Genomic DNA, 18,737 nt, shown 5'->3' on the forward strand with positions numbered 1-18,737 from the left:
CTCTACCCTATATAAGAAATTCTGAGTAATTTTTAAGCATTTGATGTTTCGTTTTTCATTACTGTTGAGACCTTCATAAAGAGTCAGCTGTACAGAAACCAGCTGGTGTTTTTGTTCATCTAAATATGAAGATGTTTTTTGGATTCGCATTGATCATTTTTTGTCTCACACAATCCTAATCTTCTGGCCACTGGTGGACCACCTACTGGAATTGGTATAGTCCTCAACTATTTGGTTCACGATAAGTGGAGACCTACAGCATATGCCTAATTATTATCGACATAGTGCACTTATTCACAACTGGACCGATTTTTTTTTGATCAATGGAAATAAGCCGCTTAAAAAATCCTAACCGTAAATGGCAACGTCAACGAAATGTATTATTTCTCTCGGACTTATTAATCAGTTTAAGAAGAGCTCCTAGCTGAATGTGAACGGACTAATATTGACCAGGACATTTAGAAACTGATTAAACTTTGTGAAGACTGTGAAAAGTCCCTCTCCAAACCAGCTACTTGGATGAACCAGTCCTCATACTCTGTCATGCTTCCCGTCTTAAGGTGATAATTGACGGAGCAGTACCTGTCAAATGACCGACTACCAGTTGAATGTCGTTTCTAGATATCTCGAGAAGTTCTTTAATAATTTTAGCTGATATGATTACGAATATAGTTGAACTAACTAACTAACAGCTAAATTTACACTGGGATATCTGGAGCTTGATTCTAATTTTGAAATAATTGCCAAGCATGCCGATTTCTGGGGCTGAATCTACATCGTAGTTTTGGGGGTCTTTTTCTATCCCTATAGTATCCAACATAACGCTTTAAGAAATTTTTAATGGCAAAATGATACCAAGTACTCAATGCAACTTTGCCTTTTTTCGTTGATTCCAATTATTTTCTTATGGAAAATTTGGAACTTTTTCAGATTCATTGGTTAGGATATAAGCACATCTTCGTAAATCAGCTTACCTCTTTAAGCCTTTTAAATATAGGTACTTGATGATGGTTCCATACTTCAATTTTTCGATTTTCACAATATCGGTGGACATCTTTTCTCTTTTAATTTATTGCGTAACTCTGGTTTACTTTTTTGACGTAAAACTTTACACTGACACTTCTAATAAGTTATTGTTCGTTGCTATGGTAACGTAATATTTTATTTATGCATGGAACTGGTCTAGGCTAACTAGATATCAATACATCCTCGTACATATATTTTCTAATCATTTTCCAGTGTCCTTGACAATATCCGATTTCTTTTCCCATCCATACTTCAAATGAACTAGTTGTTCTTTCAACATTCACAGACCCTCTAGTTGGTCCAACATGCTTCTTCTAACAATCATTACAGATATAGAAAAATTATCGTCCAAACCTAACCAACATTTTCTTTTTTGTTGTGAGAGATTAAGCGACATTCCATATTTAAACTAATCACTTTAGAAATTAAATTTTATACGCATTTTACTATTGTAGCTACTAATCTTTGAACTAAGTTTTAACTAAAATTTTTCACACAAATTTAATAGGCTTGATGCGATTTAACATGTGGAGTTGACTATCCAGAAGTGACAAGTCCATCTCAACGCGTTGGTGGGGCCTGATTGTCTTCAAGTTTAAATCGTTACGCGGCTGATTTGAATCAAATCTATGTATTTATTTAGCACACAAATGCTAACTTGCTTTTTGATATTGAACTGGGAGAGATTTCAGTCATACTCTTTTCAATACAGATAATCAACTTTCAGACGTAGAAAATAATCACCATAAATTCCGAAAACTTTCTAAATGACCAATTAGATATCAATCAAGCTCTTCTTTGCTTAACTTATTTTGTTAGCAATTTTTTGTGTTTGAATTACCTAGAACCGCTTTTTTGTTAAAAACTACTTATTAAGTCACCATGTTACTAACGTTTGATAAAGCCATAGCGTGGCGAAACAAGTGTCGTTTGAAACATATTTGGACACACTGAAGAAACATAGTGAATATCGAAACATATGTTTTTTTTTTTTTCAATTGTTTAAGTTAAGTTCGGTCACTGCTTATTGATTATTCTTTTGATAGGCCGTAAAATTTTCAAATAACTCATACTGTTTTTTGGGATATAAACTAAAAAATTGACACTTACAATTCAATAACAAATTGGTAATCTCAGTCTTTTAAAAGATGTATACTAGAATAAGAAAATGTATATGTTGAAATTGGTGCATTACTATTCGTGACGATTTTTAATTCGTTGAGATAAAGATGCGCCTACTCGGGACGGGGATATTTAAGGTAAACGAGAAGTTAGTCCAAGTACATAATACTACTCATGACGGATTCATTAAGAGTTTTACCCGGAATTTAGTACCTAGTCCACGTAGTAATGCTGGAAAATCCAAAAATTGAAACATAGATTTTCTAAATCTTCTAAATATTTTTTATTAGACAATTATTTAACTAATAACGTGATTATATTTGGATCTGAAATGATCTTAGATTGTTTAAAAAACTATTTCATAATTGAAATCCCCAGCTGCATAATCTTCCGCTTGGTAGTTCTTAGCTCTGGAATGGACAAAGCATTGTTTGAATCACTGCAAAAAATGCGAAATACCAAGTAAAACCAAAGGCATGCTTACTGCAGCTGATCTGTTCATTCATAAAAATGCTCGTCCACATAGAGCTGTTTTGACAAATGAGATTTGATTAGTGATTAATTGATCATCCACTGTACCCCTCAAATAATCCCTGTTCTCTGGTGAGCGTTCTGGCAACGACGAAGAGCTAAAGACGTCTGTCATATGTTAGTTCCATTCATAAGAGGTAGAGCTGTACAACAGATGAACATAAGAGTGAGTTCTGTTTTTGAAGGGTGGCTAAACTTACCTTCTGAATAAACTTTGTACTTCATAGAAACAGTGCATATTCATTAAGTTATACTTCTTTTGCAGACACACCGACATTTGGAAGAACAACAGCACGAAATCTGATATCGTTCAGTTTTTTGATAAATATTTTAATCAAATGGTGAAGAATTCTATCATTTCTTCTGTTAATTATTCGAATAATGTATTGAATTTGATTCGCACTGGAGCTGAGTACATTATACTTACATAATATGTAGGTTGCCGGAAGTTTGGTGTTTATATATTTATTTACAGGAAAATTACTTGTTTGAACGAATTTCTTAACAAGGCTTGGTTTGAAATCAAGCAAATATATCAATGTACGATATTATCGAACTATTCAATCAGAATGTAGAATGACATTACTTATCAGCATTGATAATGACAGAATGTAGTTACGAAATAAAAATTCAGTATTGTTTTTTTCATTCTGTATTTTCTATACAATGTATCGTTTTTTACTTGATTATTATTGTGTTACTGGTTTCATGCAATTCACCGCCGTAAATTATACAATGTGGTCCATATGTATAAATAAATTCAATTTTAGCGTTATTATGTATTATAAGGAAAAAACCTGGAGTAGGTCGATTTTTATTCTTAAATGGACCGTATTTTATGCTTATATTTTGAACTTTATATGAAAACAGCACCACTTTAGATATTTTAGATATTATTTAAAAATGTTCTTGAAATAAATATATCAGTAGGCTTCAATTTTCATTATACAGGGTTACACAGCAGATTCTCCTTATTTGAAGAATCTCAAGAGAAAACTGTTTATTTTATGTATTTGTTGACATTGAGTGAAGCCCAAAGATTTGTACTATACTATATGTATATATGTATATACTATAGACTAAAATAAATAGAGGTAACTCTTAATTTTCTACTTTATTACGCTTTCTAAATATAGCATATCGAGAGGAATCATGTAGTTGACATTGTATAGAGTGAGTCAATCAAATTAGACGTTCACCCTATACCAAAAAGATGTTTTAATAATTGAATATCAACAAAAAAAGAAAGATTCAGTATTGGTTAATCAACAAGTAATCTCTTACAAACACCTTGTTCTTCTACTTGTTTATCGAAGACTATATGATCAAGTAGTTTCATAAAATTTGAGAAAACCGCTATCTTCATATACAGGGTGTTCCGCTTGAGAACCGACACAGAGCAAAGTTGTATAGGAGACCCCAGATATGACGATTTAAGGTATACTAAGCCGCATCCACGAGGAGATAAACGACTTTAAAGTAGTGCCAAAAATTTCGAAAAAAATAATTTATTTGCAACCCTTCAACTTAAAAATACCATATTTGCTACACTGTATGAGACTTTTAATAGCTTTGAGTAATATTGAGTAGAAAGCTATCGAACCATGCTGGGAAATTATTTAGGGCTAATTAGACCTAATCTCAAAATCCCAAAAAACGTTTTTTTGTAAGTTGATTTGAGAAATTTGATTCTCTTATGTAAACTAGCTGTGAACGATAATCCCATTCACCAATGTATGCAATGGATATACTCAAGAGTCGAGATCACAAGCACCAGAAACTTCACCAGAAAAAACAAGAGGTACGAATATCAGGAATCTCTGGCTATCTGGTGGACCTTACGTGGAAAAACAAATGTATATCCACCGATAGTAAAGTACGCATATACAAAACAATTGTAAAGCTACCCTTATATTAAGATGCTAGCATCCGGGATGCTGGCATCCCACTTTGAGTCGAATTTGTGTTGGGATGCTAGCATCCAGGACTGCTATTTTATTTTAATTTTTTGCCAATCGTCAATATGGCTCCAACGAATGCTGCTGATGTTACTAATTAAGAAAACTCCGTCGTGTTAAAAGCCTGTATTTTACATTGTTTGATGAACTGTGCAATAGTGAAACAAGATTTTTTAATTACTTTAGAATGTCACTTCCTTCTTTCAAAGAGCTTCTAGGCTACATCCAAAGCGACATCTCTAAACAAGATACAAGATTCCTCAGACCAATTTCACCCGAAGAGAAACTAGTCATAACTCTGATTAAATTGCGTGCGCGCGCATATGTCAAATAGAGCGCCTGCTCGGATGCTAGCAGCCTAGTATAATGCGCCGCACTTGAAACAATGCCCCAAAACCAATTTTGTGCATTCCAGGATGCAAAAAGCTACCGGCTGCTCGCATTTCAGCATCCCAGCCGGGATGCATAAAATCGAGCCTCCGGGTGGCTATTTTAGCATCCGATGCTGGCTTCACTAGTCTAATCGCTCCCATTTGATTTAATGCCCCGCTAACCTCCCAGATGCCAGCATCCCGGATGCTAGCATCCTAGTATAACGGTAGCTTTAGACCCATATATACATATGCAGGGGAAACTCGAGCGAACACAAAAAACGAGAAACATGATGAATGCATGATGTTGTGAAAACATTGAGAACGATTAAAGTAGTGAGAGATCAAATTAGAAGCAAAACTATAAGAGAAAATCTGAAAATTAAGGATATAGTACGATTTGCGAGATCAAGACGACGATATTGGAAAGACAACATCGGCAGAATGATGAAACACCGATGGGCTAAATGGACAAAGGATGAAAACCAACTTCAAGGAGACTTCCCGGCTGACCTCCCTAGATATGACACGAAAGCTGGACATGTACATATGAAATGTTATCAGTGTGTATGATTCAACTCTGAAGTTACCACATGACTATAGAATTTATCATTCTTTAACAGGAGATGTCGCAAAAGAATTCTCTCAAGAAAAAAACTCACAAAAACTTTTGAGCTTAACGAAGTTCATGGAATACAGTTAGTACATTATTGTTCGGTTCAGATGTCTAAGTGCTCAACTCGTTTAACTCATTTTTTACCGAAATACGCAGCCCTTTTAAATACTTCCTCGAAGGTTTTTTCAAAATCCTTCAAATCAGGTTCCTCAAGATAGAAATAAAAATAAGAAAAGATTTTTTTCAATAAGGTTTCGAGTGAGACCATGAATTAAACTTGTTTTGTTATTGATACTCACTTATAGAGACTAGTGATATATGAGAATTGTCTAAAAAGTTTCAGATTCCAACTTAAAGGTAAATATATCAAAACCCACCACATTAAGGTTTGAAATATATTTGCGTAGAGCGTTAAGAGATTTTTCCTAAAATTTTATCCATTTTTCAAGCTTAGTTTCTAATTTAAAGCATATAAATGAGTCGTTATATAGATTTTTTTTTATTTAAAATTTGTTTGTAAAAGGCAATACATCTACGCAAATGAAAGATGAGACTCCGCACCATCATTTACGCGCTTCAAATTTTTGACAGTAGCCCTTTTTGGTCACCTTGATTGAAATTCACTAATTGGCAATTCGTCAACCACCCACCGTATTCACAGATCTTCAACGACTTTTTCCTGTTTCATACTGGAACTGGAATTCTCACTTGCAGGAGAAATATTTTCAGCATACATAAAAACAAAATAGCACGGCTGAAATGAAAAGGTAGACTTATTAAAATGAGAATATGTTGAAAATGTTCTGTTTCTTAGATCTTAGATTTTAAAACGATGTCGGGTTTATATTTTTAAATGCTTGGGTACGCCGTAACATAAATTTTGCAATTTACGCACGTCTAACAGGGACTTATTGAACCGCGATATAGTGATAGCAGTAATAAATCCGGCATTATATTGACATATACGCAGGCGCAGTATAAATTTAAATAAGAGAAATTTTATTAAAGTTACTGCTAGACTTGAGCTATGTAGGAATAAAGAAAGCAGTATTTTGTGCGATATTTTGACATCTACCTACTGAATAAAAATAAGCTCTTGAATTTTCCCATTTTCGCGCGATGAAAAGGAAAACAAGATTAAGATTTACTTTTGAAGATGATGTAATCCTGCTCAGGGAATTTATTACTAACCACGTAAACAATCTAAATATACACAATCTACAACAATCTAAAATATATATTGAGCTCATAGTTCAAACTACTTTTTGTTTTTTGTTATTAGAACAAAAATCATTAAGACATTTGTTATAGGAAGTAAATTATTAGTGAAGATTGTACCTTATGGAACTAAGCCCAATGTTTCATATGCATAAAATACATTGGAGATTATAGTTTTGCTATGAAATGATGGTTAATTTTAAATCTAGGCTAAAAAATATATTAGATGAAACATCTATCAAATTTTTATTAAAATTTGGGGATTGTACACTTTGGAACTAGCCCCTCATCATATTTATTCGCAGATGTCACTTACAATCGCTTATAATTGAATAAATTTTAATTTTCAGTTTGCCATCAGTATAGATGGACTTACTTCTGCATACATATTCATTCTTTCTTAGTTTAACCATTTCAAATTGTTTAAATTTTGTAGAAAATTTCATCTTTGTTCAAGAATGATATTTGTTGTGGTTTTAATAATTTGTGATATTGATTGTGTTGATCTTCCGAACAAATTCATCAGTTCACTTAAACGTACAGGATAAGAAAGTCTTCTTAAAAGAATGCACAATGCAGTTAAACCTAAAATAAATATTAAGGGTATCCACAGATTTTTCTTTAATTCCCTGACATTCCCTGACCAGATTTAAGAATTCTCTGACCATGTCAAGGTGTGTATGTATTTAGAACAAAGTGATTGATTTAAAATAATAATAATACTGATAATAATAATAATAATTAAAATATTATACTATAATCAAATATTGTTTTTAACACTTTTCTTCAATTTTTATCTAAAATAAAATTCGGATAGGACTAAAATTTGAGTGATTCATAAATTGGGTTCCAGCTTCCAGGGTCAAAAATGGGATGAGGGGGTAACTACTACTTACCATCTACACGATCACCAGCTCCTGAAATAACTATATCTGGAATTCTTAGGTGAATTCTTAGTGATTCTAAATGTTCCCTTTTAAAGCGGAAATCATTCAGAATTTCTTCATTATTGATGTTAAAATTTAGGCACCCGGATTTACATCTTTGTTTATTAAAAAATGTTTTAATATTACAAACTCTATCTAATCATCATTTCTTCTTGCCAAAATGATTGCTTATAATGCTTCTTCCATTCTCAGGAATAAATAAATTTTAAAAAAAGTAAACACTCATACAACACCTACATTTGTAGGTTAGAAATAAAAACAACTCTTATTTTATTTACTGCTAGCACTATATTGCGGTTCAATAAGTCTCTAATAACGCTGATATAGATTTTTGAGAGTGAAATATTTTCAATCAGACCCATAGTAGCATCCATACCACGTTTTTTTACCTTCCTATCGCGTCGTATTGGTTGTATCTTTTGATAAGATGTCGAACTTCGATCGACAAAGATTCGTTGTACATATTGTATTGTACTCAAATGTATCAATACTATAACTGCACCAAATAAAGTATTTTTAGTATCCCCACGGGAGAAAAATTACTGGAAAAATGGTGTTTTATTAACTACAAGTAATCGGTTTTGTTATCAAGATCATATCGAGTTAAGTAGGTACCGTCTTAGATTATTTAAATAGCATATTCAAACATTTAAATTCACGATACAGGGTAGCTTGACGTATTATTGCAAAAATAATGTAGTTTAAGATGTTACTTGTGATTTGATTTTTTTGTTCTTTTTGCATTGGCGTGGCGTCCGTACAGGATAGTCTGAATATTGCTGAAGAAAAAAAAGTGGCACTACCATGGAGCAACCCATAAAGAAATTTTTTAAATAAAAATTAAAATCCTCAAAATGTCGTACGGACATATTATTTTTCTATGACCGTGCGTTTTAACCCACTTTCCCGCACGCATTTTAGTTTTGAAAGTGTCAATTTCCCGCACTAGTGCGGGAAAGTAAAATTATGCAAATTTTGACCTTATTAAATAGTTTATATATTTACGAAATAGTCCATCAAATAAAATTTAAACCTTTTCTAGCTTTTTGTAGCATTTTCAATTTTTTGAAAATATAAAATAATAAAGATATTTTTTATATAACCTTGTACATTCTTCAAAGGAGTGTCACAAAACAACTATCAAACCACCCGGGTTTGGTATCAGTTGCTATGACAACCCAGGCGTATAATTGTTCTTAAAACGTCAAAGTTGTTCAAAACGTCTTGGAAGTGACAGAATAAGTGCAATCTTCTTCTAAATTAAACCACCTTAAACCAAATAACTCCACTGGATCGGCAATTCTTACTACCTAGTCTACAGAATGCAACAAATTGTGTTTTCAATATTAATATTTATAATACTTAGTAGTTTTTAGTTAAAGTATTGTATATTATTATGTTTGTTGGCATAAAATAATTTTTGAAAAATGGGTCGTTGTATATACGGTCGTAGAAAAAATAATGTTCCTAATTAATGCGTAAAGTGTCTTTCCGCACTTGACCGCTTGCCCGAACTCCGCTCCGCGTCGTTCGAGACAACTGCTGTCGCGTGCGGGAAAGTATCACTTTTCGCACTTGTTAGGAAAATAACTATTTTTATATAAAAACTTTATGAACCTAAATTTTTCATCTAAGTTGGTTGAAACCTTTTGCTTGTTATTAGGTATTAACTAAATTATATTACACAATCCTTTAATCGAACATCATATGTGTAATGTAATATACTTGTTTAAACCTCAACACTTGGTATCATAAAATTAAAAAGTTCCATACACATAAAATTTTTTTGTTTTTGCTGCAAGAATATATCATTCTATCGCTATGTCTGTTCATGTAATTTATGCCGCTGATTTTATCAGTCGTAAAATCGCAAAGGAATCTATTTGGAGCAAGTTATCTGAAGAGCTGCTCCATTTCTAAAAAAGTCACTCCAGTCACTAGCATTTTGTCAAACAGGCCGACCACTTTCCTACTCAATCGGCGCTGATGACGTAGTCCCCTCTTTGGAACGAATTTCGGGCAATATAAAATATATCCAGTCTCCTAAACTTTGTAAGTTTGTGAATACTAATCCCATCCACTTGACCATTATTCTTTTAAAATTATATTGTATTTATTTTCGTTGAAAAAGAATATAGTTTTATCAAATTTTTCAAGCCCTTTAATCAAATTTTTTTTCATTGGAATATTTAATTGTTTCAGATATTAACTATGTAAATAAAACATGGGAACCATAGACAGCGGGACAGATACTCTCTTTTCCGATGAGTCGCCATGTGACTTGATTCGATCACCAAGTATTTGTTCTGGAGATGACATCGAAGTCCAAATGGAGGACACCCAGTCCATTAATAGCAGACTGGCACCTCCTAATATACAACCCTACAGCGGTGTCTTAGAAAAGGTAAATTATTAAGAAATATATATATTAGACGAGGCAATTTCAGTAAGTGTCCTTATTCGAAATAAGAGACTCTATCACATTGTACATAATTACTACAAAACAAAAGCAGATTTTTCAGCTATTTATCAGGAAGTGATAGTTTCTTTATTACCTATACAGAGTTCATGAAAAATGACTCAATCTCTACAATAAAAAACTAAAAAATAATTGAGGTTTTGTCTAAAATTAAAACGCTAAAACATTTGTTTTTATATCTGACTTTTACATAGGAAGCTGGTGCCACGATTTTTATCAAGTTGTATTGAACATATCTTTGTTAAGGGTATATTTATCAATCAAAATATGTGAACGTATCATTCAATTTGATTTTATTTGAAAATTGTCAAGTATAAAGTAATGGTATTAATTGAACAATAAATTACAATAAGAAATTTGAAGTAAAGACTATGAACATAGAATACAATTCGATTACAGTCAAATCTCGATATAACAAGCCTTGCTGTAACGATTTCTTAAAATTCCCTAGAGCTCCCCATAAGATACAAACACATAACGAATTTTTTTAGTGAAAAACTTGATATAACGAACTTTTAACGATCCTGGAAAACAAATTACCTCTAAAATTACGTTAATACAACGAATTTTTTGTCACCAATTCATGATGTGAACTTACTTCTTTAGCATAGACTTTTTCCTTACATCTAAACTGTGAAGTCCAAAGGCTTAAAATCGCATGACCGAGGAGACCAATGAATTGGAGAATTTGCATCTTTACCAATCCACGTTAAGTTGCTATCCAAACTTTGAAGGAGTGTTTGTAATGTGATACCTTCGCAACTCACCAGTAGTGTACATTGTGGAAATTGAAGATACTTTGTCGCGTAAAGGTGGCTGTCAATTCTTCTGATGTTTTAAAAAAATCCTTCCTTTCCAATTGCTACGTCATCTAGCAAAAGCACTTGGACTCTGTAGTGATAATGATGTTGCCGCTCTTATGTATCCTCCAAGTACTTATTTGCGCAGTATTTTATGTTACAAAATTGCATGTAGTTCGGTGGGGCATAATTTGCAAAAAAATTTTAGTTTTAATTCAATCCAATGAAATAATTCGGACAATCAACACGTTTTATTAATATGAAGATCAATCTTCTAAACTTGCCATGTTCCTTAAGTTAACTGTTGGATATTGATCAACTAAATCTAGAATCATATTCTCTTTATTAAAGGTTCTATTCAATGGTTCTAAACGTATTTTCACTACTTAAGTTTCTTCAGAAAACTTTTCTGCATAATAGCTGCACTAAACTTTCCGAAACCCTCACCTAAGGTTAAACACTTGTCAGTGTATTAAACATTTTGACTAACACCATTTATTTTATACCAGCTCGGTTATTACTTTATAATTTTCAAATCAAAATATTCCGAAAACGGTACACAGTATCAAGTTTTATCATCAGTACCTTTTTGGTGTAAAACTGAAAGTTTACGTTGAAAACCTCTATCGACATTCTCTAGAAGTGTGAGATACTCTAGAACTCCAGAGACGTTATGAACTAAGACAAAGACGTGTGGCAGCTAGAGCAATTCTAGATTCTAAAGTGTATGAGAGAAGTGATATGAATAGATTAGCTGTAAAACTAAAGCTCTTCAGTGTGACAGCAAGAAATTTAACATTAAATAAGTTATGCTGAATACTACTGGATACGATTTCTTGTCATATTCCACCTATATTATTTAAATTAGTCTATTTTTGTGAATGTTTACTTATATTTTCACCTTTTCAATTGCTTCTAACTTCTAAACGGCTGATATTAAAATGTGAAATTTTTCTCAAATATTTATGTTGAGAAAAAGCAAAGAAGAGAACAAAAAATAAGAGGAGGATGATCAAGGAGCTTTATCAGAAGAACTATCTATAGAAAAAGTTAAGGAAATAAATTAAGTGAGAAATGGAAAAGCACCTAGTGAAGATGATAAAGAGAAAACATACAGCTGATAAAGTATGGAGGAACCAAACTTCAAGGATATATCAACTAAATAGGAAAATATGGTTTGTGGAAAGGATGCCAAATGAATGGAAAATAGGGCAGATTATCACTATACACAAGAAAGCTGATCAACACCAGTACAGATTTCACCAGTACAGGGGGTTCACCCTATTAAACGTTGCATATAAGATTCTATCAACAGTAATCCAAAAACGACTAGATAGTAGCACTCAAGAAATAGTTGGACAATATCAATGCGGCTTCATATGGAGTAGGTCAACAACACATGCAGTACATACAATAAAACAAATAATGGAAAAATCACATGAGTATCAAACACACATACAGATGCTCTTCATCGACTTTTATTAAGCCTTTAACTCAATAAAAAGAAACGATTTATCGACAGCACTAAAAGAACAAGGTATAGATGCAAAACTACGAAGATTAATCAAAATAGGGGTCAGCATATTAATACCTAAAGGAGAATCTGATAAGTTTGTGATTATGAAGAAAAGATAATAAAAATAAAGCTTTCCATGCTAACAGGAAATTATTGAAAAGTGAACTAATCACAAAATGATTAAACTAGATGATGTACTCAGCTGAAACAATGACATAAATAAACAAAAATCAAGAAGAAATGAAAGAAAGATAATCAGAACAATAATGGGACCAGTACAAGTTATTGAAGAGAAATATAGGATAAAAACGAACCAAGAAATAACTGACGACGAACTCAGAGCCGAAGATATTGTAAAAAAATCTCAGCGAGTTAAGTGGTTAATATTTTGATAAAGACTTAAAGAAAAGTCGAAACGTCAAAATTTATCTTTCTTTTAAAAACCATCAAAAAAAACTAATTTTAAAACAGAAGAGACCTAAAATCAAGAACTTTTAGATGCATTACTATATATTTATTTTATATACTTATACAGTTGTGTTTTTTCAAGATTTCAGGTGTGCAACGTTACTTCTTATAATATAAATAAAATTAAAAATTAGCAGTGATACAAAAACTGCACAAATCACTCCAAAAAATTGCTAAGGAGCTCCATATAGGCGTTACGACGATAAAATATTGTGGAAAAAACCGAAAAGAAACCGAAAATACTTAGAATCATATACATTGATAGAAGATAGATAACGCTCTTAAAAAACGCAAAACATTATAGAAGCTTCAAATTGCTTGATAATGCAATGTGGATGTAGTTTTGCCAAGATAGAAGGAAAAGAACTCGATATCTGGGACCATAAGAAAATAAAAAGCAATAGCTTCGCACAAAAAACTAGCTGGAAGTGAGTTCAGCGCTAGTAAAGCCTGAATTAATCACTGGAAAACCCATCGCGTGGTCAGGTTTGTTTTAATCTCCGGAGAAAACCTATCAGCTGATGCTGAGGCGGTCAAGAAGTTTTCTGTGAAGCTTCAAGAAAATGTGGAACAATACGAACTGATACATTGTCAAGTCTATAACATTGGCAAGATAAACTATAAAATGTTTCCAAACAAAACACTCGCTTCAAATCATAAATTTATCTGCTTGCTGGTTTATAATCGAAATCAAAAATCTGCTTGGATGGATTGCAATCTTTTCAAATCTTGGTTTATCGACGAGTCAATCCATCTGTTGCGAAAAAAGCTTCCTGTTGGTGTTGTATTGCTGTAACGCACCATCACATCCATTTGAGGAGGAATTAGTGAAAAGGAATATGAAAGCTATCTTTTTACCACCAAACGTAACATCACTTATTTAAGTTATAGAATGGTTAAAGAAAAATTATATCAGTTTAATTTTAGAAAAGGCCGAAGAGTGTTGTAACATATTCGAATCAATGAAATTCTTTAGCATCAAACATGCTATCTATACAATTGCTGACTCATGGAAGGAACTGAAACATTTTGCGAAAATGTTGGTCGGAAATTATTATTAATGCAAGTGACCAGATCATAGATGAGCAAAACAAAGACAACCAAGAAATCATTAGAGATCTACAAACCGTACAATCGAATGTCCCTGCCAATGAAGTGAGGAGTGGATTGCCCAATGTGACAAAGTCTGTGAATCTAGTGAGGAGCTCAATGAAGACCAAATTATTACCGATGTTTTGGGAGGTAATTTTGAAGAAACTGTGGACGAGGATTCGGATAGTGATAGTGACGAACCCCCACCCAGAATTCACACACTGATGACAAGAACTCGTTTGATATTGCCCTTCAGTATATAGAGCAAATTTCAGCCTCAACACCTATGGACATTTGGTGGATCAATGTTTGGAATGTCATTTGTTAAACAAACTGACTTTTTAAATAAAATAAAAGATATTTCTAATAAAATCTACTTCTATTGTGGACTAAGTGAGTGTAATTTGGAAAACAACAAAATAGTTTAATAATCCTTTTCATACAGTTACGAGCAGACACAGGCTAGATAAAGCATGTCCTTGATACAAGAAAAACATACGTAGACCAAACAGCTTTAGGCTCTGATTCGACTACTTACTTCAATTTCATTTATAAAGTACCGTTAGTTTTAAATTACTTGAATATACTCAACAATTAAATATTTCGTATTCAAGTTCATGAGAATTCCGATTCAAAAGTTGTAAGTATTCGTTCGCTTTGTCAAATGAATGAAATTATTATAAGTTCGAACGTAACCACAAGTCTAATTAGAAACTTTAACATAATGGTGTTATTCGGTTACTTACGTTATAACGCATACGAATACACATGTACCGTTATTACAGTAATCCTGATTAATTGTAAAATTAAATTAGCAGTATCTGCTGCTTATTTATAAATAAACAAAAATATCTAAAAATATATCTATGATAGGATATCCCAAATGAATAAATTGATACATACTTTCAAAATAGACCTTTGCTGGTCCAAAGTCATAGGCGTACGGCAATAATCATTATCGAAAAAAAAATTTGATACAAAAAAATGTTATTATAGTTACATTGAAATCTTTGATATATTTTTTGTACATCCCTGATATAAACTGAAATATCTTGCCTTTACTACTGAAACCCAAAAATTGGAAATTCGGAGCTTTTTATTGGAAAGGATAATACCTATTTGACATTTTTCTTATAGTTTAAAGAGAAATTTGAATTTTATAAAATTTATTTGTTTCAAATACAGGCTATATTTAGCTTACATTGTTGTATGTTGTGTATGAAATTTTGTTATGATAAGACTGTTTAATTTCAATCTTAAGTATACTGAATGATACACAATATATTGAAACATAAATACATATACTAAATTTTTTTATTACTAGATATTATTTAGTTCAATTTCACTGCCGCTACTCTCTTGAAAATCAATAAAACGGTTCTAAACTATTTATATTTGTATTCTTGTGTTCATATATCTATATGAGTTTCCAAGTTTTTTCACGTGTTGTACAAATTCAGTTTTCAGCGTTTACATTTTTAAGCACTTGCAATGGACTTTAATTGATGCAATATCAACTCTATCAAATTAAAAATACGATCATATGATGAAAGCCGAATTACTTCGTAACTTAATTCCTTTGTAATTTTGTCACAAACGTATCCCTTTGAAAAATTATAACTTTTCACAATTTCTAACAATTGTTGAACATTATAAATTTCTTGAAAATAAATGTCATGTTCACCCAAAAAATCTTACTACAACCTGGTGTCTAATCCTTTTGGCGACTATGGTAGAATACATGATCCATCATAATTAATCTATTCGGTGGTATATTTGGCATTAATTTATTTTGAAACCAATCTTCGTAAACTACCGCGGTTATGTAGCTGTAAATAGATACTTTTAACTATAATTTTTGCCTCAGCGAGGAAACATTTGCGCTGTTTGCTAGACATTTTCAAAGACACTATTGAACTTTATAATACACATTGTATCATGGCCAGAAATAAAATAACACAGATACAAATTTTAGGATAGAATCTATTATTTTGCATCTCATATATCAACTACCAAGTACGAATAATTTTGTTCTAAATAGACACGAAAAATACAATAAATAACGGTATCGCCTTTTAAAATGTACATTCACAAAATTTTCCAAACTTCTAGAAGCGAGCATTCAGATTAAGGAAGGAATAGTCAATCTTCTAAAGAATTCCCGGCAGTAAGTACTACTGTTAAGTCTGAGTAAATGTTCAACAGCTCTCTTTTTTAGTTCCAAGACTAGGAGATACGACTCAAAAAAGCGGTTATAGAGGTTGATATGTTTAGTGTTCCGTCCAACTCAATTAATTTGAATAAAACGGTGATATGTAACTTCCATTTCATAGAATTGTCTACAACACGTCTCACACTAAGAATTTGACAGATTCATCGACGTTAATGGTGGTGTTATTTAATACAAAAGGCTGAAAGGTGTTTTTATATAATAAAACTTATAAACCTTGAGACACAGAAGATTATAGTCGCTCCATGATTTAAGGATTTTTAGGTCGCTAGATATGGTCCTATAAAATGTTGTGACATCAGGATTACTTCAAAAGAAACTAGTATCATCCGCAAAGAAACATATTTCACCGTTGATGTCGTTGATAAATATAAGAAACAAAATAGAGTTTAGACCGTGGTACTTCACATTTTATTGGCTTGGAAGAAGACATTGTTGTATCAACCATTACAAGCGACTTTTGTTAGTAAATTATGACTTAAACCATGAGAGAGGTGTTCCTCTGAATCCATAGTAATGCAATTTTTTTATTAAAATATTATGATTAACACAATCGAAAGCCTTAGAAACAGGAAACTGTTGCAGTGTAGTGACGGATGCTTAGGTTAGAGTAAACATTATTTAGGATGCAGAATATTGCATAAAAGGAGCATTTATTACTTAAAAAAAAATGGGTAGGATAAGTATTTTATATTTAGACAGAAAAGATAAAAACGTTTTTATGACCAATGTTTAAATGATCGTAGATAACTTGGAAACAAGTGTATTTGGGCGACAGTTCGATACATAATCTTCATCTCCTCCTTCATGAAAAAGTATAAGTATTATTGTCTTGAGACAAATTAGAAAAGTGCCATTTTGAAACAAAATATGGTGAAGTAATTTAATATGTATTTCGGTATAATCGAAAACACATTTCATGTAAAGCCATCGGATTTATTTTTGATGTCATTAAATGTAGTGCAAAAATCTGCTAAAACTACAGGCATAAAGAAGAAATTGTGTGAATTCATATTTGCAACAAGGAGAGGTGAAAGCGGACCATGAGGACTTATAGAATTCGTTAAATGTGGCTACACACATCATAAAAGAAAGAAAGCTTATTGCTTAAATCATTCACAATAGATCATGTCTCTTTCGCAATATCACAAGAATTGGCGAGTATTGAACGCCAGACCATCAGTTTTTTATAAATTTAGAAAATTCGACATCGCCAAAGAGAATTCTTGAATTTTTTTTTCAAAAAAATATGTCATTGTTTGCAAGATTAGATTTTACGAAAAATTTTATTAATATTGCTTCTTAATCGAAGAAAGATGAATTAAAGACATTGGTACAATACTTTTCAATATTAGATACAACATGATAAATCATTCTTCAGAGAAGATCCAAGTGTTGAATACAATCATTGTCAGTATCTGCTCTTCCTAGTTGGTCCAATAATAACAAAATAGTTAACAACTTTCCAACGTAAATATGTTGTCTACCTTCCCTAATCGACGTCTATACTAGTAAAAGCAGTAAGTGGGTATACATCTTATTAATGAGTTAATTTATTCAATATTATAGGCCAACGAAGACCCAGATAAAGTCTGATGAAGAAGGTACCGCTAGATATAATGGTTACAGTACCCGAGGCAGTACCAGATGAATGGTACCTAAATAATTATAGGTAGGTTAGTTTTCAGACGAAAGTAATAACTGAGAGAATTTAAAAAAAAATCATTTTCACAGATGAGAGCGTCTTCTTCGTATAAATTATTAATAGGAGTTCGAGACAAAAACATAACTTTCTAGAATATGGTATAAAGTATTTTGCATCTATTCATTCTGCTAGGGTAATTACAATCACGGTACCCTTTGTCATTTTTTGTAATCAATCTCGAAAATATTCCAAATAAAAAAACTTCACAAAGTCTACCTATTTTTGTGATTATAACCAGGATCTTCTTGTAACATGAAAAGAGAGCTGTCGAGCCGACTGCGATCGATTCGAACGCATCTCAAAGATTTTTTGTGCCTATTTGTGGGGATTGTGTTTCTAAATTCATGCTACAAAATTCAGGAGGTGATTGAGGTATTGAAATTACGATGGGTCTTTCCTATAACAAAACTTCTTAAGCCCACCCTTTCTCGAGATGCTGGAAACTTGATTATCTGTAATTTTCTTGCACTAACAAATGACTAACTACCGGTAATCTTTCAATATTCCTGTTATTATATGGGGTGGAATTAGCAACCCTTACTTTATTCCATATCAAAACTTTTCTCAAGATGAAATTCTATTGAATTCTGGTTTTATTTAAGTCTTTTTTATTCTTAACTTTTTTCACAAAGCTAATAGCTGCAGAGAAAGAAAAATA

General features: G+C 32.1%; 1 protein-coding gene across 4 annotated transcripts in view; it reads left to right on the top strand.

The window, feature by feature from the left end:
• The window catches only part of LOC130897109 (leucine zipper putative tumor suppressor 2 homolog), a 301,729-nt gene that overhangs the window by 198,589 nt on the left and 84,403 nt on the right, over nucleotides 1–18,737 (top strand). For all 4 annotated transcript variants that reach the window (XM_057805702.1, XM_057805701.1, XM_057805704.1 and 1 more), the window contains one exon: nucleotides 9,992–10,193. In XM_057805702.1, the coding sequence (XP_057661685.1) occupies nucleotides 10,014–10,193 (180 nt within the window). In that variant the 5' untranslated portion in view covers nucleotides 9,992–10,013. The remainder of the gene's footprint in view (nucleotides 1–9,991; nucleotides 10,194–18,737) is intronic.

This window comes from Diorhabda carinulata, chromosome 8 (genome assembly GCF_026250575.1).
Source record: "Diorhabda carinulata isolate Delta chromosome 8, icDioCari1.1, whole genome shotgun sequence".
Taxonomy (NCBI): domain Eukaryota; kingdom Metazoa; phylum Arthropoda; class Insecta; order Coleoptera; family Chrysomelidae; genus Diorhabda; species Diorhabda carinulata.